General features: G+C 34.5%; 1 protein-coding gene across 5 annotated transcripts; it reads right to left on the reverse strand.

Annotated features, from left to right (window-relative positions):
• Positions 1–1,924: 1,924 nt before the first annotated feature.
• On the reverse strand, positions 1,925–17,229 carry LOC143233619 (actin-binding Rho-activating protein-like). 5 transcript variants are annotated; one of them, XM_076470020.1, is made up of 4 exons: positions 17,119–17,195; positions 15,769–15,903; positions 13,012–13,352; positions 1,925–5,609 (listed from the first exon to the last, which is right to left on the reverse strand). In XM_076470020.1, exons 2-4 carry the CDS (start codon positions 15,770–15,772, stop codon positions 5,442–5,444), a joined length of 513 nt encoding a protein of 170 aa, XP_076326135.1. In that variant the 5' UTR covers positions 15,773–15,903; positions 17,119–17,195; the 3' UTR covers positions 1,925–5,441. The 5 variants fall into 5 exon arrangements, with proteins under 5 accessions (XP_076326135.1, XP_076326134.1, XP_076326136.1 ...); XM_076470019.1 differs by having other exon boundaries at positions 15,769–15,926; positions 17,119–17,192; XM_076470021.1 differs by lacking the exon at positions 15,769–15,903 and having other exon boundaries at positions 17,119–17,229.
• Positions 17,230–25,251: the final 8,022 nt, after the last annotated feature.

The raw sequence follows: 25,251 nt of genomic DNA on the forward strand, positions 1-25,251 counted from the left end.
ATAAAGGGTTTTGAAGTTTCCTCAGACAGTGGGTACACATCTACTAATATCTTTATCTGGGTTAAGAGCCACTGAAGCTTTATTCGTGTACTCTTACAACAAAAGAGAAAAATATGTTCGAAATAAATCCGCCAAATGGATATAATTTGTTGTTGTTTTTTTAGAAATTTCTTTACATTCTGATCAACTCTATTGCTATAAATTGTTTAGCTCAAAATAAACTCCAAAAATATAAGCGAAGGATTCGAAAAAAGGGAGTTTGGCCATCAGAGGGCGCAACTATACAAGGACATAAATCTACATGAAAAGTCATCTACAATGAACATCCAGTAAGTGTAATATATCGAAACAGGAAACCTAATCAACTTCTCAGCACTCCATTATTAGCTCTTATTTTATTTGTTTGTTGTTAAGTACAAAATTGTGCATTGGGCTGTCTGTGCTGTGCTACTGCAGGGTTCGAACCCAAAATTTTAGTCTCACAACATCTCAAATGTAACTGCTTAGTCACCGTGGGAGGTGTTTTTTATTTTAATTAAGTGTATAATAATTTTCATGGAATTTAAGTTTACAACCTGAAAGATACGAAGACATTGAATACATTACCAGTCTAGAGACCCTGGTGTTCAGGAAACTACTAGGCTACATGTAATTTATAATAATATCGATAAAATTAGCTTCATGACTATTAGCTTCCATTGGGAGAGCTTAAGACGCTAAAAGTCGGGTTTCTACACTCGCTGCGTGAGTACAGATAACTCACTATGTAGCCTGGTGCTTATTAACAAATAAATATATTATAAATATTATATACATTCATAATTTTTCAACAGGGAAAGTGGATTTTTTAAATATTGCAAACATAATTCGAAACCAAAAGTATAACGATTTAACCCAACTTGTGGTTGGTATATTTATACTAACACTTGTCCAGTGGAATATATTCAAGAAGGTACAATGAGGTTCAACAACAAACCACTTCTGTAAGCATTGATTAATATTTAGGGGCCAGATTTTAATATATCATAAAGATGGACTGAGGGAGATATAAATACTTATAGAGAATAAAATAATATATTTAAAAGCTTATTTAATTTTTTGGTTCATTTTTTGACTTACGTGAGACATCTTTGTAGTGCCCTCACCGTGTATATTATCGAAGTGACGACTTTGGACCTGGTGACCTTTAACAACAAATTTCGAGCTTTCCTAATATTCATAGTTGTAAAAGTAAATTTTCCAAGTCTGTATCAAAAGTATTTTTAACTCAACTAATACTAATTTAATTTATTTTTCAGAAGTTACAAATAGTGTTTTAGTGGCACAGCGGACTTTGAAATCCATTTCTCACAACTGGAACAAAACAACATTAAATTTATTCTATATTTCAAATGAACCTCCCATTCAGTTTAAGCATGAAAAACGTGGTATTAAATTTGTAGTATCCGATCTCCTAACATTCAAGGCATGTCTTGTAAGAAAATAATTTTCACTGTTATATAGTAGAAAGCACCACCCACAATTCAGCAACAGTCAAGTCCTGGTTCACGAGTCAAGACAAGAACTCAGACAGATGGGGGAACAGAGAGATGAGAAAGGCAAAAAGAAAAAAATACACTTCTTTTGCTGATATAAATCATGATGGATGAGGAGTAAACAAAATGGGAAAAGATGAAGGCAACATACATGTAAGAAAATAATTTTCACTGTTATATACAGTGTTCAAATCTCATTTACTGTTCCTTTTGGGTGAGGGGGATATTGTTTTATATTTAAATTAAACCATTTAGAGAACCACAGGCCAGAGAGGAAGTATATTTGGCAGTGATGCCTCCCCCCTTTCAGGGGACTGCAGAAACACGTTACAAAGTATCAAACTTAACAAACCTTTAAGAGAAATGCACAACACACATTCACCAGTAAGTCAAAATAAAACTATAATTTATTCAATCTAATGTTTATCTACTATAAGTTCAGTCATGACAAGATCAAAATAGGTATACAGATATTTGGATTAGTGATTTTAAAATATAATTGTACATTTCAATGGCATTTACAAGCATACCCTACAAAATGCATACAATAGTCTTATTTTAGGTTTTGTTTTTGTTTTCAAGATCCCATAGATTTGTTTTCTTACTGTTTTATACTTAACACGTGCAACCAATAACAGTTACTTGGATATTTTAACAATAAAACATGTGGTTTGTTTATATATTTTTTTATAGATCAGAAGCGATTTTTTGTCTCAATAAAAAGTATTACAAAAACTCAGACAGCATATGTCAATAGCAAATACAATCATTGTAAGAAAAACATTTAGGGCAAACAAGTTCTTAAAAATAATTTTCACTATCATATACTGTGTGATTTTTTGTTAAGAATAAAGCTGCACAGTGGGCCATAAATACTTCACATCTCACAGGGATCAAACCTAAATTTTAGCCTTACAAGCTCTCGTGTTTATTATCAATCCAATAGGAGATTTCTTTAAGTCTTAATTTAAAACTGACAACCACGTAAAAGAGCTATTTAACAGAATAACAGGTGTATTTTTAAAAGCTAAGTTTCCCAGTTAGTCAATTAACATACATCATACATTTAAACAATGGTTGTTTATAGTTTTTATGATATTACACAATCAGCAAAGTTTGTGTGAACTATAATGGAAGGTTTGAGTAGAAACTTGCATACAGGTTAAACAATAAAACAAAAAGTTAAATAACAAGAACCATTAGAATTTAGTTTTCAATGGTACTAAATATAGAGAACTGTAACAAGTCTGACATTCTTGCTATTTCTGGGCTAACCCTGAATCCTGCCAGGATTATCTTAAAGGAGAGACCACTTTAAAATATAAAAACGTTTATACTGAAGAAATAGATCCTGTATCCTTTGAGGTAACACATCAAAATATGATAATAATATATTAGATGTCAAAATAGGTACAACTGTTTGAATGAAACACAGTTTCTGGTTACCTATGTAAATAACATACATATAATTGAGAAAAACAAACAGTAAATATTTTCAAAATTCTCACGGAAGATTGACACCCTTCTACAATGTTTCTTTAAAACAACAGTCCAAAACAACTTTATTTCATAAAGACATCTTTAAATTAGGCTAAAATTCTCAGGTGCTGCCAAAAAAGTATTAAAGATATAGCAGTTTTAATGTCATTAAACTATAAAAAACAAATATACTTCTTGTAAAAGTGACTTGTATAATCAAATATTCAACCCTTTATTTATAACAAGGTTTACAAAATCTCTGCCAGGTTTTTCACATTTAGAAGATACAGTATAAGCCAAGAGTTTCAGATTAAACTAAGTTGACACTAAAAACTCATCTTCAATTAAGTTATATTATGAGTATATATTTTTTTTTTTTTTTTCAACTGTACACAATGTACTGAGACAGGCAACATGAAAGACACTGACTGTACACAATATACTGAGACAGACAACACGAAAGACACATTGGCTGTACACAATGTACTAAGACAGGCAACATGAAAGACACTTTGACTGTACACAATGTACTGAGACAGGCAACATGAAAGACACTGACTGTACACAATGTACTGAGAAAGGCAACATGAAAGACACAATGACTGTACACAATGTACTGAGAAAGGCAATATGACTGCACACAATGTACTGAGAAAGGCAATAGAAAACATGACTGCACAATGTACTGACAGGCAACATGAACAGGCAACATATGACTGCACACAATGTACTGAGAAAGGCAATATGAAAGACACTATGACTGCATACAATGTACTGAGAAAGGCAATATGAAAGACACTATGACTGCATACAATGTACTGAGAAAGGCAATATGAAAGACACTATGACTGCATACAATGTACTGAGAAAGGCAATATGAAAGACACTATGACTGCATACAATGTACTGAGAAAGGCAATATGAAAGACATTGACTGCATACAATGTACACAATATGAAAGACACTATGACTGCATACAATGTACTAAGACAGGCAACATGAAAGACACTATGACTGCACACAATGTACTGAGAAAGGCAATATGAAAGACACTATGACTGCACACAATGTACTGAGAAAGGCAATATGAAAGACACTATGACTGCACACAATGTACTGAGAAAGGCAATATGAAAGACACTATGACTGCACACAATGTACTAAGACAGGCAACATGAAAGACACTATGACTGCACACAATGTACTGAGACAGGCAACATGAAAGACACTATGACTGCACACAATGTACTGAGACAGGCAACATGAAAGACACACACAATGTACTGAGAAAGGCAATATGAAAGACACTATGACTGCATACAATGTACTGAGAAAGGCAATATGAAAGACACTATGGCAACATGAAAAAGACACTATGACTGCACACAATGTACTGAGAAAGGCAATATGAAAGACACTATGACTGCATACAATGTACTGAGAAAGGCAATATGAAAGACACTATGACTGCATACAATGTACTAAGACAGGCAACATGAAAGACACATTGACTGCATACAATGTACTGAGACAGGCAACATGAAAGACACTATGACTGTATACAATGTACTGAGACAGGCAACATGAAAGACACTATGACTGTACACGATGTACTGAGACAAACAACATGAAAGACACTATGACTGCATACAATGTACATGAATGTAAAGACACTATGACTGCATGAATGACAGAGCAACATGAAAGACACTATGACTGCACACAATGTACTGAGAAAGGCAATATGAAAGACACTATGACTGTACACAATGTACTGAGACAGGCAACATGAAAGACACTATGACTGCACACAATGTACTGAGACAAGCAACATGAAAGACACTATGATGTTTGGTAGTTACATTTAAGGCAATTTTTGACGTTGAAGTATTTTTATATCAAATTTTACCAAAATAAGAAATCTAAACAAAAATAACAAAAGGATATGCATTAATAATTTTGATTTATTTACACTTACACAATTTTGTTTCTCAGAATAATATAAATATGTAATTTTTCACACTACAAGAACTTAACCAGTTGTTGCAACATATATAGCATTTTTACCTTAACCCATTCTCACAATATGTGTAACTATTTACACATTCAAGCTACGTGTTATGAGTTTGGTTTTGATATTTATAAAAGGTTTCAACCTGAGATGTACAACAATTCATTTTTCATTCAGCTTAAATATTTTGTTGTAAACTAAAATCAATCAAAAATATAAAGCACTTGAACACAATACAATAACCCAATATTACTTTCAAGATGAGCAAGCTTATAAAAAGGCTTAGTGGCATTTTTACTCCAACTTAAAAAGACAACACTTCCTTAATGTCAATCATTTTTAAAACAAACTTTAAGCACAAAGAGACCAGCATTAACATTCAATTGCAGGTCTGGTGACTGTTTTCTTTGGATTCTTCATTCTCTTTTGAATAATTTGTTAATATCATCAATAGGTTTCACAAGAGTAATCAGAATAGCATCGTCCCTACGTTGAAACAGCATTTCCCCTTTAAAGTCGACAAGTCCGTGTTTCCTTGCTCGTAAAAGAACTCCAACTACCTTATTAGATATCACGGTATAGAGCTAGCAATATAAAGTAACAAATACAATATTAATGATAAAATTTTTAATATTATTTTCTGATTGTTAAATTGTTTTCACCTGTTAGAAACAAAACCATTAGTCAAAACTCTTAAACTAAGGAAAGAAAAGACTACTGTTACATAGTCTAGTAAACTGTCTTGGTTGACAGAAGAGTGGCTACTGTTACATAGTCTAGTAAACTGTTTTAGTTAACAGAAGAGTGACTACTGTTATGTAGTTAGCAAACTGTTTTGGTTGACAGAAGAGTGACTACTGTTACATAGTCTAGTAAACTGTCTTGGTTGGCAGAAGAGTGACTACTATTATGTAGTTAGTAAACTGTTTTAATTAATAGAAGAGTGCAACTGTTACATAGTTAGTAAACTGTTATGGTTGACAGTGACTACTGTTGCATAGTCTAGTAAACTGTCTTAGTTAACAGAAGAGTGATTACTGTTATGTAGTTAGCTAACTATCTTGGTTGACAGAAGAGAGACAACTGTCATATAGTTAGTAAACTGTCTTGGTTAACAGAAGAGAGACTACTGTTATGTAGACTGGTAGTTGGTTTGTTTGGCATTTTATGGTGCAATCAACCAGGCTATCTGTGCTAAACATCTGGTAAAAAGTTAAAATTAAAATTAAATCATTAAAATTCATAAAAAGGAATCAAGGTAAAACAAAACAATTTTATTTTAGAATTAAAACATAACATTAAAACCATTTTTTATATCTAGTTTACAGCAGTAAAAGAGAAACTACAGTAATATAAGTTGTAAAAGAGAAACTACAGTAATATAAGTTGTAAAAGAGAAACTACAGTAATCTAAGTTGTAAAAGAGAAACTACAGTAATATAAGTTGTAAAAGAGAAACTACAGTAATATAAGTTGTAAAAGAGAAACTACAGTAATATAAGTTGTGAGAAACTACAGTAATATAAGTTGTAAAAGAGAAACTACAGTAATATAAGTTGTAAAAGAGAAACTACAGTAATATAAGTTGTAGAAACTACAGTAGTATAAGTTGTAAAAGACTTTCTGTAGCATAATTTTAATTATCAAAACCTGCCAGGGTGACTAATGGGTTCAAACATCAGCATCAGACACCTGAAGTTGGTCTTTTCAGTGCTGGTTTCAAATTATTTGACGTTATGGCCATTTCCTAATTTCATATTAAACTAGTTGTACTTTAATTCTTAAAAAGGAATCATATTAAAAAGAGTTCTAATTTATTCATTAAAAACTTAAATAGCATTAAAAAGGTTAATGTCCTTTAAAAACTAACAACATTTGTAAGGTGGACAGTATCACCATTGCCAATGACACCATTCAGTGTTATGTATAAACCTTGGGACAGAACATGTTTAAAATGGTGCTGTCATTGAAAGTTATAACAATGGCAAGACAGTAAAATATAGCTTATTGTGACCTGAGTGTCACATAGACAAGACATTTGTGCATCAGTCCCAGATAAAAGAAAACAGAGTTAAAAAACTGTGATAAATGTGTAGTCTACTTAGGTCAACTTCCTCTTTCCGATCCTCACAGAAACAAAATGGCCAAAGTCTGATAGAGGGTTTTATTTGGAAAAGCTTGTTTTTGTGTTGCTCACTCCAAGTCAACTGCCAACTGGCATGGAACCAAGCCTTGAATACAGGACCACAGTCCATGTATGGAAGAGGCACAGCAATGATAGTGCCAGAGCAGACATTTTTTGCTGCAGTGTTGGTGAGCTTATTATTGAGAATACCAACACAGCCTGGTATCCAGAAAAACTGGATAGAAGTAGATGTTAAAGAGAAATGGGCCAGTTGGCTTTGAATATCGGCAAGAACAGGGTGAGAACTAATGTGAAGCAATTCCAGGGCCAGTAAAAACTAAGCAAGTCAGTATAAATAGAAGCAATTTGAATACTGCTTAGCTTCTATGTAATCCATGGCAAGAGAAATGGCATACAGTTCAGCATTGAACACAGAAACTGTAGAGGGGAGTCTGTGCACAACCACCAAATCACAACAAACCATGGCAGAGCCAACAGTCACCTGACTTTGAACCATCCATATAAATTGGAATGGAAGGATGGTTCAAAAGATGTTCAGCAAATAAAAGATGGTACTTCCAATTGTGAGTATCTGCTTTTTCAGATGATTTAAAGAAAGGTCACATTTCGGGATTGTAATAAGCCATTGTGGGATGGGCTGACCAGTGGACACAGCAATGTTATCCAAGGACAGACCCAAGTCATCCAACTGCACCTGGATGCAAAGGCCAGAAGGAACAATGGTAGATCATCTGTTCTGAAAAAGCATGGCCCACTGAGGAAGAAAAATACAACTCCTGGTGGGATGCTTTGGTAAGGATACATGTTTTGAAGCATAGAATAAAGACAGTTGCAAATGGTGGAGGTGCAAAGAAGATTCGTAAGACTCTGTGCACAAGCTTTGGATTGGGGAAGTGCATAAAGCCCCTGTGATGAATGGCATCCAGTATCTTCAAGGCTGAGGTCCTGGCAGAGCCACAGATCAGAGACCCATAGTCTGGTTTGATGAAATAAGAGCACGATATATCTTTAGCATAGAACATCAATCCTTTCCCCAAGTGATAGAAGGGAGAACATGGAGGATGTTCAATGCTCCTGGACATTTGACCCACAGCTACTTGATATGTGGTATAAAGGTCAGCTTACAGTCAAAGATAAGCTCCAAGAACTTTGTCTCAGGGACAATGGGTAGCACAATTTCACTGATGCAAAGTTCAAGATAAGGATGAATACCATGTTAGCAGCAAAATTGCATGCAAACGGTTTTACAGAGAGAGAAGTTAAAGCCATTTGCTGTGGTTCACTTCAGTTAACGATTGAGGGCAGTCTGTAGCTGCCACTCAATATGCCTCATGTTTGACGACCGACACGAGACGTGAAAGTTGTCGACATAAAGCTTGTTTACAAAAGTGAAAGGGAGTTGTTCAGTGATGACATTAATCTTTATACCGAAAGGTGTGACACTCAAAACACAGCCCTGAGGGACTCCAAGTTCCTGTAGAAACAAACGGGAAGTGTCAAACCTACACAAACTTTGAATTGTCTATCCATTAAACAAGTTTTCATAAAAATGGGCAAATGACCATGTAACCCACATAAGTAGAGGTCTCGTAAAATGCCACACCTCCACTGTAGTACCATAAGACGTCTCTAGATCAAAGAATATTGATACAAGATGTTGTCATTCAAGAAAGGCTTCTCTGATTGATGTTTCAAGTCAAATCTGTGGTCCATGGTGGAATGCTGTTGTCAAAACCCACACTGGGTGGGTGAGAGGAGTTTCTTTGATTTGAGGAACCAAACAAAATGAGCATTAACCATCTTCTCTAAAGTCTTACAGAGAGAGCTCGTCAAAACAATTGGATGGTAGTTTGAAGAAAACTTGGGATCTTTCCCAGGCTTAGAGAAAGGTAGGACAATAGCCTAGCACTAGGTATCAAGAAAAACATTCTCCTGCTATATCTGGTTAAAAACAATAAGAAGAATAGCAAAAAAAGAAGAAGACAGATGGCACAGCATGTCATAGCTTATATCATCAGGTCCGACCAATGTACTGCCAGAACGACGAAGAGCCAGTTTGAGTTCCACCAGTGTAAACGGGTGATTATAGTCATAGAGATGATCAACGTGAAAAAATAGAGGTAATCACACTGCTTGAGTCTTGATTGCTAAGAAGGTAGAGGATGAAGCAGAAGTGCAGAAAATATTTCACCTCAAGTATCGGCTAAGTCTTGGGTATCAGCTACTTCCTGGCCATAAGAGAACAAGATTGAGAGAAGTGACAGAATTATATTGCCCACTAATCTTTCGAATCTTGTCCCATATGACTTTGGAACTGGTGAAAGAAAAGATGCTGGTTGTGAACTTAATCCAAGATTCTTTCTGGCTTTGACATTTTACCTGCCGAGCATATGCATGGGCCTGCTGGAAAGTGATGTGGTTTGAGAATGTGGGAAACTTATGAAAAGTATCCCAGGCCTGTTTTTGAGCCTTCCGTGCCATGTGGCAGGCAGGATTCCATTATTAATGAGGTTACAGTGGAAAACATGTCAAGGTTTTAGGAATACATTGAGCAGTTGCCTGTATAACACAATCAGGCATTAATAATCAGTGATGACGAGAAACCCACTTGTTGAGAAATTTATATGCAAAAACGGCTCGTTTGGGCTGAGAAAACACTTTACATAGAAGAGCGAACAAAGTGTTTTCTCAGCCCAAACGAGCCGTTTTTGCATATAAACAATCAGGCATTGCTGCCACACAGTTGTCTATTGATGGCTTACAGACAATGACAGGATCAAGTTCTGCAAGAGCAGTGAAATAGAGCCAATTCGCTTGATCCAGCTTCCAAAAGGACATGCGGGTCAGGTGGCATCAACCACAACCAGTCTCTCTCCAAATTAGAGGAAAACAAGTACTGCCAACCCTCCATGAAAAATGGGAGAATAATGAAGGGGAGCAAATTGATATCAATAGCAGTGAATAGTGGGAGAATAATGAAGGGGAGCAAACTGAGATATCAATAGCAGTGAATAGTGGGAGAATAATGAAGGGGAGCAAACTGAGATATCAATAGCAGTGAATAGTGGGAGAATAATGAAGGGGAGCAAACTGAGATATCAATAGCAGTGAATAGTGGGAGAATAATGAAGGGGAGCAAACTGAGATATCAATAGCAGTGAATAGTGGGAGAATAATGAAGGGAGCAGGAGATGGCATCAAACCACAACAGTGAATAGTGGGAGAATAATGAAGGAGCAAACTGAGATATCAATAGCTGGGAGAATAATGAAGGGAGCAAACAAATCAATAGCAGTGAAAAGCAAAATGAAGTCAATAGCAGTGAATAGTGGGAGAATGCCAACCCAAATGACTGAGAGATCAATAGCAGTGAATAGTGGAGAATAATGAAGAAACTGAAGGGAGAATAATGAAGGGGAGCAAACTGAGAGATCAATAGGAGCAAATTGAGATATCAATAGCAGTGAATAGTGGGAGAATAATGAAGGGGAGCAAATTGAGAGATCAATAGCAGTGAAGGACTGACTAGGTGCATGGAAATAAGTAGAAGAACCAGTATTGAAAAGAGAAAGGTTGTAATCAGAAAGCATGCACTCTTTGGAGTGACCCCTCCTATCAATATCAGCACTTCCCCAGAGGGGATGGTGTCCATTAAAGTCCCCCAGGATTAAAAAGGGAGATAGCAACTGTTCAATGAGAGCATCAAGGTCTGATTGATTATAGGTTTCTCCAGGTGACAGGTAGAGAGAACAAACAGTGATGATATAATCCAAGGAAACATGGATGGCTACTGCCTCCAAGAGTGTGTCGAGTGGCAAATACAGGGTGGGGACATGCTGATCAACCAACAGTGCTGTCCCTCCATGCACTTTTCCATCACAGAACCTGTCATTTCTGTACAAAGGAAACTGCTGAAAGGTAACTGTATTGGCAGGTTTCAGAAATGTTTCCTGTCAGGAAAGACATACAGGATGGTAGGAAGCAATCAGTGTTTTGATGTCATACAGAGTAGAACGTAAACCTTGACAGTTCCATTGTATCAAAGTGGCCATTTTTAATTATATGGAATTGGTTGGAGAGCCCTTCTGTTTTCAACCATGTATTTTTTCTTTATTCAAGGGAGGTCTGTCGACCTTCATGGATCCTGCCCTGGATCAATTGGGCATGTCTCTGTTGTTGGAAGAGGATTCCAGTGACTGAGGATATGAACAAATGATTGTTTCACATCTTGGGGTGGAAGATGATGTTGTACCCAAGGAAATGCCATAAAGAGAACCAAAGGAAGTGAATCTTGGGGTCTGCTGGAATAAATGTCAGGAACAGAGATGGGTGTTTACATTGATTCATCAGCCTTTTTAGCTATGGAGATCAAAAGACTTTTAATATAGTTTGAAAATTATCCTTTTGGAGGCACAGAGAGATCCACCTACACTCCCACTGTAGTAGAGAAACAAAGTGCAGCAGCATGTGTCCGAGATGAAGTGGTGGACAGAAATTTTCGAACCTCAGGATAAGTAATGTTTTTAATCTTCTTTAAATGCTGCACCTCTTTTCCTTCCAACCACTTAGAGCAAGAACAAAAGTAGGATGGTGAGAGCCATTGTAATTGATGCAATGAGGGTCCATTTCACACTCATAGGCATCGTGGTCCTTGCCACCACAACAAGCACACGTCAAGGAACCACAACATGACATCTTCAAGTGACCAAACCACTCACATGGGAAAGATTTGAGAGGGTTTGGAATGTATGACCATACCCTGCAATTAAGATAGGCTGCCTTGATGGTGGCAGATGGACGTGGTGATGTAAATGTCAGAATGAGAACACTGGTCTGCATCGTAATTCCATCTTTAGGAGTGGAGATATGCCTCACTACAGAAACTCCTCGAGTGGTGAAACCAGCGAGAATCTCTCACTCTGGGATGTTCTTAAAATCCCTCTCAACAATAACTCCTCGTGATGAATTCAAAGTAGCATGAGGTGTAACCTCAATAGGTATATCCCCAATCACCTTTGAATGCAAGAGGAGTTAATTGTGTGTAGATGTGGATGTTTCCACCAATATGTCACCAGAGCAAAGCTATCTGACTGACTTTGGAGAGCCAGCAAGTCCAGCTTGTTCCTTCCAACTAAAAAAGAGAGACATTTGCCCTAAAGATTTGTCTGAAAGAGAATGTAGTATAAAAAATGAGGTATAGATGTTACAGATGTTGAAGATTGCTGCTCAGAATCTTCAAGATATGGTCATTTATCTATGGACTGTTTTTTGCTATTTTATTTAAGTTTTTTATTTGGGGGATATCTACAATAAAAAAAAAAAAATGTTTTGACACCTACTGATCCCACCCATCATGGAGCCCTATAAGGAGATGCACTACAATGCCAAACAAGGACACTACAGCAATGCCAGGGTTTTCTGAGCACTATACCCAAACACCAGCATCAGATACGAGGACAACAGATATTGTAAACATCCAACACTGGTACTTAGTTGACCCTAACCCAAGTGTACTAGCCAACTGACCATAGGGTGAACCACCCCAAGGCCTCCTGTATAGAGGAATTCAGAGCCAAAATGGTGTGTTAGAGTTAGACCCCTCAAACACCAGGATCCTCTTCTCCCTTTCATGGGTCACAACAAACAAACACGTGGGTGGATGTTTAGATCCCAGAGGAGGTAAACTGAAAGAATAGAACCTTCCCTGGGAGGTCCCCTCACCATGTACAGGAATCCACACTGAGGGGTTTGATTAAGAGAAGAATGACGACTGACAATCAGTGTTTAAACTGATCATATTTCTTAACTATCTGTAAGGTGTAAACTAGTAAATATATTACCTCAAATAATTCTTTGAAGGTTATACATGCAGTTCCATCATAGTTCTGTTTCCCATGTTCCCAGATCATTTCACACAAGACTCTTATCTCATTACTGATCATTTCACCTGCTTTTATGCCTCGACCTTCTGTCTTTGATCCTTCTACAGGTCGGCCATATCTGGGGTCATCTTTATCTAAACGTGATCTGTGAGAAGCTCCTTCCCAGTCTGAGAATGGATTTATCATCTGCTTTTCTTTATGTTCTTCAGCTAGCTTCTGAAACTTAGATACTTTGCTAACCAAACTGTCACTGCCATAGATCCTTACTGGGTAGTTTTGCTGGCTAGCCATCCCACAACCTAATGAATTCAAAATAGGATTCTGTTACTGTAATTTTATGGATGTAATAGAGTAAACAAGAATTACAGTTTTATTGACAGATACATAAACACTTTTAGTTCCATTGATCTATAATACTACTGAAGTACTGTAAGCAAAAAGAGCTTTACAGCATCACAACAAAATATAATGCCCACAAATTGTTTCAAATGTTGTTTCTTCAATACAAATTTCTTTATTTACAGGTGTAACTGTTTTTGAGATATGTCCTTAACATTAAAAAATTGAGTCATGATGCACGTAAGTCAAATTTGTTACAAATTAAGTGAAAAATCTAAAAGTATACACAGTAATAGCAGAAAAGTTACATCTAATATTTACCAGCAAATCCTGTAAAGCATGATGTTTACAGGAAACAGTAATATAACTTGATATACTAATGATCTATAATTTATGTATGATTACCACTTTCCTATGAGAAATGACAGATATCAAGAGCATATACTATCAAATACAACATATTTTAGGTAGCCAGGTTTCAGAATATACAGGTGACAAATATTAATAAATGTTAGTTTCTCCTTCAAATCATTTCCACTTCATTGATATTGTACAACTAACAATATTTAATCATTTTTGACAAAGGATATTTATGTAACATTTTTCAGATAACTGTTTCAGATATTTCTGAACTACACAATTTCTTATATTTAAATATTAATGTCTATCTTCTGTATGTAAATAATTCTAATGATGATGTTTGGTAGTCTGTGTGTGTGTGCATGTTAATACTGAAATCTGTGTTTTATTATTTGCTTCTTTCCTGATATCAGACTAGAAATCTCTTCATATACTTTAGTTTTCAAATATTATTGATTACAGTCAATAAATTTGTCTTTCACCTAAATCTAGAAATATGTTTTTGTCAAACAAAACACCAGCACGACACACTATCATAAGACTGGTTACTTGTGAAGATTGCATTTTCTACTGTGATTGAAGTATTTGGTTGTAACAGTCTGGTATAGTTTTTGTATTCACAGACTACAAAATTTATACATAGCTACACCTTGGTAAATACAAGTTTCTTTTTATGTGGAACTGTTGTGTGGTCTTACATTGCTGAGTCTCTTAGTTGGGAACAGTAAAAAAAAGGCACCTTCAGTAAAATATCCTTGAACTTGTGGCTAAAGTTAGAAATAGAGCATCTATTATTGTAATCTGGTGAATGGGTGATTAACAGTATTTAATGACTAATTATTCAATGACTCCATTCATTAATTATATTTGATTGACAAATTAGAGTAGTGTTTCTTCATCCATGGTATACACAAGCAAAAGAAAGACAAAAGTTTGGAATGGGTGCTACAACTTTCTAGTCAGAACTTAATAATTTTAATAGCAGAGGCAGCTAGGCTTGGTTTGCCATAACAAAACCTGTGGAGCAAGTTCTTAGAGAATATTTTAATACCTTAAATAGATGAGACAACAAAAAAAGGTAACAATCAAAACCAACCATTTGATTATTTTTGTAACAATCGATATAAATCAGAATTTTCATTAACTGACTGTTGGAACAATCAAAAAGAGTTGATACTTGGAAACATTAACATGTTTCATTGGTTTATCTTCATCTTTATTAATCAATTAGCTTATGTGATTTTAATCAATACACTTGTTGTATGTTGTAATTAATTAAGCTTCCCAGATCTATGAGTGGCTGGTGAGTGTCTGATAGGCACTGACAAACTTGAAGGGACAAGTATTTTTCTTGGATTTTCTTTTAAGGTAATCAGCTTGGTAAACGTTTCCAACTTGGCCTGAGGGGGTGAGGACAATGCTACATCTAAAAGCTTCATATGAAAAACCTGAACAATATTTTTTGTTCAACCATAAATGCACTGAAATGTATCCAGTATAAATAAGCCAATCTTTGTTTAACTAGTACTTTAAATATAAATTTTATCCTCTTAGCAGTAGACATCAAGTTTCTGAACTTTCTTTGAAACAAGAAAAAAAGATTCAATTTTTTTGAAAACCAAAATCTATAGTAATTATAAATATAATCAAGGTCTTTAGGCCACTCTCCCTCTGAACACAAACAACAAATGAATAAAAGCACATGAATATCTGAAATGGAAACACATTATAATGTAGTTATATGTTATTGAATAATATACCAAGGATAAAAGAAATATAGAGAAAATCCAAAACGTTAAACTTATCAACTTGCCTGGAAATGGAAACACAACCATTTCTAGCTTTCTACTACTAATAGTGAATATAAATCACTCACAGATTGTGACAATGGTTAGAATAAAGGACAGATAACTCAAGTTCTATTTGTACAGGTCTTAATTTTGGTATTTTTTTAAAATCAAGTATTATTACACAATTAAACAAGAAGTTTGCTTTAATACATAATTCAGCACTTACCCATGCCTCCAAAAAACTAAAACCAATATTTTAAGCAGACTAAGTGGGGTAGCTACCTCACTATACTTCAACACACAATGGTTAGCAGACATTTTTATATCAGTGCTTCATCCAAGAGTTAGTCCACTGGTGCACCTGGTTAAAGTTTCACACAATAACTGTAATAATATACATGCAACATTTTGTACTCGGTTCACAACAGCTTCTGCATAAAGGTTTTAACAGAGGTCTTAGCAATTGAAATAAATTTTTATATGCATATATATATACAAATGATTAGTTTTAAACCACAAAATACAATTGTATCTTAAATTAGTATTATAATATTCTTTAATAGTAAAAACAAGACAATAATAACCATGCTTTAAAATATTATAGACTACTAGAAACTTATTAAAACAAAAATGGTAAGTAAACATTTTGATTCCAAAGTAAACTAAGGAATTTAAAATTTGTTTCATTATCAGAAATCATTAATCTCAGGAGTAAACTGCATATACCATTTAGAAATATTGTATGTAAAAAAATGTATATACATATACACTCATAAAATATTTTACACTTATGAGTTAAAAGCACATACTCAATTATGTAAAATAATTTAGAGAGTAATTTACACAAACTACAAACTTTACAGATTTCAATTCTTATTTAAAATTACCTAATCTTTCTTTTAACAGTTCAAAATTAGTTGTTACAAGTAACAAAATCTTGATATTATTTGTGGAAATAGTGTGATGAATCTTGCTGAATAATGCCACTTTTAATAGCCATGCAATCCATAGGTGGGTATACATACACATGCAAGACATTGGTCCTTAGTCACGTAATGTAGAACTTAAGTCCTTTCCGGCCATACTAATTACCACAAATACATTCACAATAATTTAAAACATTCTCGGGCATATATATATATATATATAATTTTCATTTTATTTACAGAAACCATCAAAATCAATTATTACAACAAATTTTATACTATGTTATCACCCTTTTCTGATAACTTATGGTTATTCTGTGATAATTAGCAGAAGCCATCCTTGTTCATGATACTACAAATTAAACTTTTTATACGCAATTTCATCTACAGCCTATTGTAGATGTACGTGTAGAATACGCATTTCAGTCTACGAAATACACTACACCGTGAAGAAAACGTTTATGCAACTGCGAAGTAGCTAATGAAAATCTGGAAATTTTCCATTAAAATACTTCATGAATTTACTTTGGCACATTTAAACCACTTAATCAGGCCGTGCTATATTATTAACAGAATTTAAAGTAGTTAGTATACTGCTTATATAAACGAGAATATATTTCTATAATCTTAATTCATAAAAAAATACCAACCCAACAATATTACTTTGAATACCTAGTTTCTTTTCTCTTCCAGGGCTAATTCGTACTACTGTTGGAATGGTTCGCCCTCTCACGATGTTCATTGTCTACACTTTAAAATAATTTTACGAAATTCATTTTAATTATTTATAATTTGTTTTGTTTTGTTTGAATTTCGCGCAAAGCTACACGAGGGCTATCTGCGCTAGCCGTCCCTAATTTAATAGTGCAAAACTAAAGGGAAGGCAGCTAGTCATCACCACCCACCGCCAATTCCTGTGATACTCTTTTGCCAACCAATAGTGGGATTGATCGAACCTTAAAACGCCTGCACGGCTGAAAGGGCGAGCATGTTCGGTGCGACAGTGGATTCGAAATTTTCGTAATAAGTATATAAATAACTATACAATAAAATTAAATATTTTACTTTAGCATCTGTGTAATAGTTTAAAGAAATAAATTTTAGGCGGGAAAATGAAGAAAACAAATTATGAAATTATTCATAATTCGGTTTTGTAATAAGTATACGCAAACATGCTCGCCCTCCCAGCCGTGGGGGCGTGGGAGGTCAATCCCACTATTCGTTGGTAAAAGAGTAGCCCAAGAGTTGGCGGTGGGTAGTGATGAGTAGCTGCCTTTCCTCTAGTCTTACACTGCTAAATTAGGGACGGCTAGCACAGATAGCCCTCGAGTAGCTTTGTGCGAAATTCCAAAAAACAAACAAACAATAAGTATACGTCGTGAGAGGGCCATTCAACCTAATAATAAATACCAATGGGATGTAAAACTAATTCGGAAAGCAAAATCATTAAACTAATATGAAAGAAAATTTTCCAGCGACGAAGTTGTTGTTGTTTTGAATTAAGCAACAAAGCCACACAATGGGCTGTCTGTACTCTGTCCTTTACGGGTATCGAAACACGATTTTAACGTTGTAAGTCTGCAGACATACCGCTGTACCCACGGGGGAACAATAATTGGTTTGGTTTGTTTGGAATTTCGCGCAAAGATACTCGAGGGCTATTTGTGCTAGCCGTTCCTAATTTAACAGTGTAGGACGAGAAGGAAGGCAACTAGTCATCACCACCCACCGCTAACTCTTGGGTTGTTCTTTCACCAACGAATAGTGGGATTAACCGTCACATTATAACACTCCACGGATGAAAGGGCGAGAATGTTTCGTGTGACGGGGATTCGAACCTGCGGCCCTCCGAGTAGGAGTCGAGTTCCTTAACCACCTGGCCATACTTGGCCTGGGACCCAACGATGAAATTTCAAACTCAAGTTATTAGGCCTACTACATATAGTACAGTTTGGATCCATTAGAAGTACAGATACTAAAATAAATGAAAACTACGGATGTTATTCAATTAACCATTGTATAAAATGTGTACCTACAAATAAGTCATTTATATACTGTATTTCGTTAGTAAATATCACACCAAATAACTACGCAATATTAATTCCGGGCTATCCGCAACTTCGTTGAAACATCAATTTTTTTGTCACTGAGAAAGTGAGATTTAACTTTTTGCTTACAGTTTCTTACTAACGACGTAATAATTTATACTTGTATAGCACTGATACAATTACAATATAAACGACAAAATATCAAACTGCGTAAACAAAGACGTCGTTTCCAAAACTGATTCTGTATTACTCTGTTAGACCCATGATTACTTCATCATCACCTGTAATAATTTCAAAACAAACAACATTATTTTTTAGATATTTACTTATTATATTATATTTGGCGCCATAGAATTCAGTAACTAATAATCATAAAAAAGGGTAAAATATACGATTTTGCCCTTAAAACATTTAAACATAGTAGTTTTGTTTCAGTTCAAAAATGAGAAATTCCAGTTGGAAAAATGTTTTTATACATCTGCTAGACAAATATTGTCGATTTGAAAGAAAAGAAATGACAACTTATAAAAAGAACATCGCCATGTAAAATGGTGATACTGGATAAATATAAGTTAAGGAAGAAGAAACAATTCGGGCAGATGCGTAATCTACAATTACTTTTATTATTAGCAGTAACTATAATGTTATTAGTATTAAAAATGGATAACAAAGTTCAAATTGCAACTTTATCTTCATTCACTGGGATCAAAACAGACAACATAACGTAAAAGAAATAACTGAGGTAACCTTGCTCACTCAAATTAAATTGCGAAAACTGTAATAACTGTATGAGCCGTCAGTTTAGAAAAAAGTAACTCTACAATTCTTTATTTACTGAAAAAAAGACTTAGATATTTAACAATGATGATTCCTGTGTTCTTTTGTTCACTGTATACTAAAGAGATAATTTGAAAGCCATCAGGTAATACTGGAAACACTACTAAACATTCTCATTGTGACGCAAATTCATGATTTGTTGAAGAATAGATGTTTAACAATGTTCACTGAAGTGTCATTGTAATTGATGTATTTTATCCACCAACGTAGTGTATATGTGACACGATTTACGCAAAGATGCGACAAGTAAATTGGCAGAAGAACTGGGTCTATATTTCAAATTTTAGGTCAACAGGGTTAGATTTGTCAATTATAAATTAAAGAAAAAAGAAAATAAATAGAGGTTAATAAACATCAAGATAAAGCTGAATAACTCATAGAAGAGCACATCTGCGTCGAATTTTTTCTTCTTCTGGAGTACCATGTTTTAAGTTATCCATATGCAAGTTTTAAGTAGTCTAGTGAAAACTGAAAGTTTCTTTGGAATGCCAAACCAAAATATACCCGATGGAGGGGCGTAGATGATGGGGGGGGGATGATTTTTGCAACCACTTATGTGGACTGTTCAATTTGCAAATTGGTAATCTCTGATTACGTGAACCTGAAAGCTGTAAACATGCAGTCACAGAGTAATCTTGTTGCCACGATACTTGCATGTATACTTAGGCCTACAGATTGATACTTACGAACTATCGCTTAGATCGAAAAGCTTAGAAGCACGCCTACCTAAAAGATGTACATTTCGGCTACTGAAAAAGCCTACATCTAGGCCTAATTATGAAATTCAATTGGTAAGAACACGACAATCACAAGAACAAACACATAATTTGTAGGCCTGTGATGCAATAAAACAATTCAACAGACCAAACTGTAGGGGGAGAGGATGATTGAATGCACCATAACCCCTACCTAAAATGAAGGGGTGATGTATACCCTCCATCTCCCCTAGGATTTACGCCCCTGGTAGCAATGATTCGCAGTTGTTGTAAACATCATATGTTACTGTTTTAAGAGTTGTTTTGTATACAAGATTTATCATGTTCTAAAGAAAGAAATTTGGCCATAAACCTGATTAAAACTTTGTTAGTCACAGTTAGCCTAGAGTGACTAACCAGCCTCAACATGATTTCAATCAAAAATATTTTACATCCAAGATCAATTGCAAAAGATGAATTAAAAAATCAAGATTTGTAAAGTAAGCCCATGAATCGTGATCTTGATGTAGAACTGATTGACTCTTGTGACATTAAAAGTGTGGATGTACATCACGAAATCTTAAAGTCCTGAATTCTGTAATCATGGCTTAATTGTTTTGTTATTGTCAAATAAATTTGCTCTTAAGGTGTGCCATTCCTATTAATCGGTTACTCACATAAAATTACTAGAACCGGTCTTTCTTCAAGGTGACCTAAACTATAAGTAAAAGTAGTCAAGACGTTATAATGCTATCTTTAAACAAACTTGGCGTGTCATGTAATATTCGTTTCGACAATGACCTTCGTTTCAAATGAAAAATATTAATTCTTACATAGAGAATATTATTTACTATTTAAACTAATTTATTATTATATACACATGTGCATTCACGTGTCAAATGTTAAAGTTCATGTCTGTCTTGACCCTAATTGTCAGAATTCGAATTTTAGATAACAAGCCTTCTCATTTTCAAGTTAATTTACTTGAAGTTAAGCACAAAACTAAACAATGGACTATCTGTACTCTGCCCACCATACCACTATGCCACAGGAGGGAGGGGGAGTAATATTCAAGTGAGAAAGTCAAACTAATCTTTGTTTATGTGAACACACGGTTTATTTTAGTTTGTATTTGGTTATAGTTACACAATTTTCCATATAGATATGTATCCACACTTATCAATTTTGAATTTACATAATGTAAAATATTTCAAATATCAAACCAATAGTATAAGAATTTAATTAGTGAATTCAGTGTCTTTAAGAATTGTCAAATAACTGAGAACTTTAATTAAACGCTTGGGGACTCTAATTTCGTTATTATAGCGCCTTCTAGTGCCAAGATGAAACATCAAAAATTTAATTTAGTATGAAAATTATCCAAAAATCCTGAATCTGTAGTGCCTAATATCACTGCTTAGAGCTAATTTTAGGCTAGTTCTAGATTTATTTAATTTTGTAACATTTCAGCATAATTTGTTTGAGTTACTTATAACTTGAAAGTTATAAGTGGTTTGTGAGTGCTATTTTTTAAATTTTCATCATTTCTCAATTTTGCAACTAAGGAAGTAACTAATTTAAGTTTTTGGTTCAGTATGTATCAACTTGGCACTATAAAAGTTATTTTCTCAAAACTTTCAACGGCCTTAACATATAGATTTTATCACTCGGCCAGTAAGGACATTACAATCATTGATCCTTTAAACACGGATGCATGACGTTATTACAAAACTTTCTAAAGCAAACATTATTTGTCATATAAAACAAAAAGTTTCTAAACATATGCCAAGTACGTTAATAACCTGACACGTGTCATGTGCAGAAAGGTCTTGATGCGTGCCAAGTACACGAAGGTATTAACAAATACTACATATATGAAGGTTCTGATAAATAATATGTACATACAAGTCTATTTTATTTAATAAGGCTGAATATTTAGGTATCACGAGCAGTAAAACGACGATTACCGTCTAACTATAAACTATATTTTATTATCAGGCTCATCGCTTGGATAATTTGAAGCTTTATGTATTGCCAACAAAAAATAATGCTACCTAGGAGTCTAATCTTGAAATATGAGGAGTGTCAAAATCTCAGACCTTCTTTGACGTTCATTATACGTTAATACGCTGAAAACACAAAACGAATTATTAATTTAGACGTCTTTACTATCTAAACGAAAGGTAATTTTACTATTGTAATAGATAAATAAAAAAGTAATGTTATACAATTTCCTGCTTTTATCAGTGGTTACTGATGTGTGTTTCTTTTCCATTAATTGTTTTTACGTTAATGTAGATCTAGCTTCTGTTAACTGGAAAACGTTTAAGAGTTCTATGAAAAATCTGTAATCGATATACCAATAAAGTTAGTATACTTAAATACATATTTGATTGCATATATGTAACTATACATAAGTATCTGTTTACACAAATATGTAACTACATGAATATCTGAATACACAGATATCTAATTATAGAAATATATGATTATACAGATATTTAATAACATAGATATCTAACTATGTAAATATTTTATCACACGGATATATAAATGCTTGAATATCTGATTGAAAGCAAATTAATTAAATATCTGATTACATGGATAGCTAATTAATTAAATATCTGATTACATGGATAGCTAATTAATTAAATATCTGGTTACATGGATAGTTAATTAATTAAATATCTGATTATACATATACTTGATTACACTGATATTTGCCCTGATTAGTATATATATACATGTAAATAACAAACTCACAAGCTTTAATAACTAGATCACTATTTTTTTAAAGAAAATAGGGTTAAGTTGGATTATCATTTGTCTGTAAACCTATGAATGTGACTAAATTTAGTGACTAAAATAGAGTAACGTGCTTCAGGTTAGTGACTAAATGGAATACAGTAACTAAAGTTTTAGCTTTATGTTGTTGACGCTTTGAACTTTTGAATTAGATTTAACACACAATGTGCAAGTGAAATCACTAACAGAATTTTGTTTTTCTCAAACTTTTATACCGATAGCAATAGCGCTCAACAACCTTTTTTATAAACGATAAATAATTTCATCACGAATTCATCTTTTGATTTATCATAATTTTACACGCTATTGTTTTCGCTGTAAATGTTTTTTGTTTTTTTTACCACAAAAATATCGTTTGGTTTGTTTTGAATTTCGAGCAACCCGCGACCCTTGGATTACGAGTCGATTGCCCTAACCACCTTGCCATGCCGGGCAGCATAAAGATATACAATGGATCATCTGTACTCTGTCCATCGCAAGGAATCGAACCCCGAGTTTAGCGTGTAAAGCCGTGAATTTACACTGATCCAGTGGGAAATCTTTCCAGATTTAAAGAACACTAATTCATATATATATTCATAAAATATATCCTATTCAAGTAATATTAATGACATTAATATTCAACATATTAAAAGAATAGAACTTAAAAGGATACTTTTAAATTATTCAGTCTTTAAGTTTAGTTTGTGACGTTTTTAGTGAGCGGGAATACAATGATACTTTTTGTTTTAAGTAATTTCTACGAATTCATAAACGTAAATGTCTACAAATTTAAATTTAACACTAAAAGTTTTGAAGAGAAAAACAACAACACCAAAGTATTTCATTTCTTCACGTCAATTAATTATTTAGAATTATGAAGTTCGAAGTTTAATATTCTGAAAATCAGTGGAAAAACTCGAATTTGCACCTCACAACACCAGATTTCTGTGAAAAGAAGTGACGTAAGAAGTGAGTTTAAACGAAAAGAAACTGTGGTTGAGAAAATTTAGGCCTAAACAAGTTTAACATGACTTGTTATTCAAATTTTAAAATAAAAACAAACAGTCGGTAGTCACGATGTTCCAAATAGTATTACCGAATCTCGTGAAGATCAAAACAAAGTCACTTTTATTTATTCTTTTCGTGAATGTTACGCTCCCCTCTGAAGATTAGGATACTGGTTTTAAACGTGAAGCCTACCTTTCAAAAGTTGTCCAACATCCGGGTTATACCCGTAAAAGGCATCTTATAACGCCAACCGAACGTAATAAAAACATGTTGACAAGTGATAGTAACGAATTGCTGCTCAGCTGTGTCGTACTTATGATGCGACACACGAAGTATTATGCAATACACGTATGTTTGTTTGTTTGTTTGTTTGTTGGAATTTCGCACAAAGCTACTCGAGGGCTATCTGTGCTAGCCGTCCCTAATTTAGCAGTGTAAGACTAGAGGGAAGGCAGCTAGTCATCACCACCCACCGCCAACTCTTGGGCTACTCTTTTACTAACGAATAGTGGGATTGACCGTCACATTATACGCCCCCACGGCTGGGAGGGCGAGCATGTTTAGCGCGACTCGGGCGCGAACCCGCGACCCTCGGATTACGAGTCGCACGCCTTACGCGCTTGGCCATGCCAGGCCAAGCAATACCCGTAAAGAAAACAAGTGGACGACATCTTCACTGTAAGGAGGAATAGCTTCTTCATATTATATATGTGAGAAACCTCTTCATATTATATAGGATAGAATGGGTTCTTAGACACACTGTACAGGAACAGGGGCATGTCCTGTTCCTCGTTATTGGTACAGCAGATAGCGTTATGTAGCTTTGTTTTAATAAAATAAACCAAATTACTGTAGTTATTTACATGTGTGGATATTATTGGTCTAACATTTTGTGATGTCGTGTCTGAAGCTGGTCCATCATCATAAGTTGGTCTACTTCTTGAATGGATTTACCTAGTTTAAACCTTTTGAATCCCTTCTTCTATTCCTAATTGTGGCAGATTTTAAAATCCAACAAACTCAGCGCATCCGGATTCTATCTTGTATGCATATCTTTCTCGCTGCCTCTTAAGTTTAATATCTATAAACCAGCTCGACCGCAGAGAAAGGAATGTGTTCATTTTTATTGAGCTCGGAAATGTCAAAATGTCAAGTCAACGTTTTAGAAATTATCTATGACTGAATATTCCATTTCCATCACACGCTCGTGACCTAGTTTATAAATGTCCTTGAGCCGCCACGATTCAGCTAAATAATGGAACCGATCGGGCTTCACGCGGATATGACAATTTTTCTCTGTAACCTAGTTTTCCAGCTGTCCTGAAGATCTAATCTTCAGCTGCCTCTGTTTTGGTAAAATATGACATCCTCTTGGTAGCATAAAATAGCTGCATCTAGGATGTTGTAA

Source organism: Tachypleus tridentatus, chromosome 12 (assembly GCF_004210375.1).
Source record: "Tachypleus tridentatus isolate NWPU-2018 chromosome 12, ASM421037v1, whole genome shotgun sequence".
NCBI lineage: Eukaryota > Metazoa > Arthropoda > Merostomata > Xiphosura > Limulidae > Tachypleus > Tachypleus tridentatus.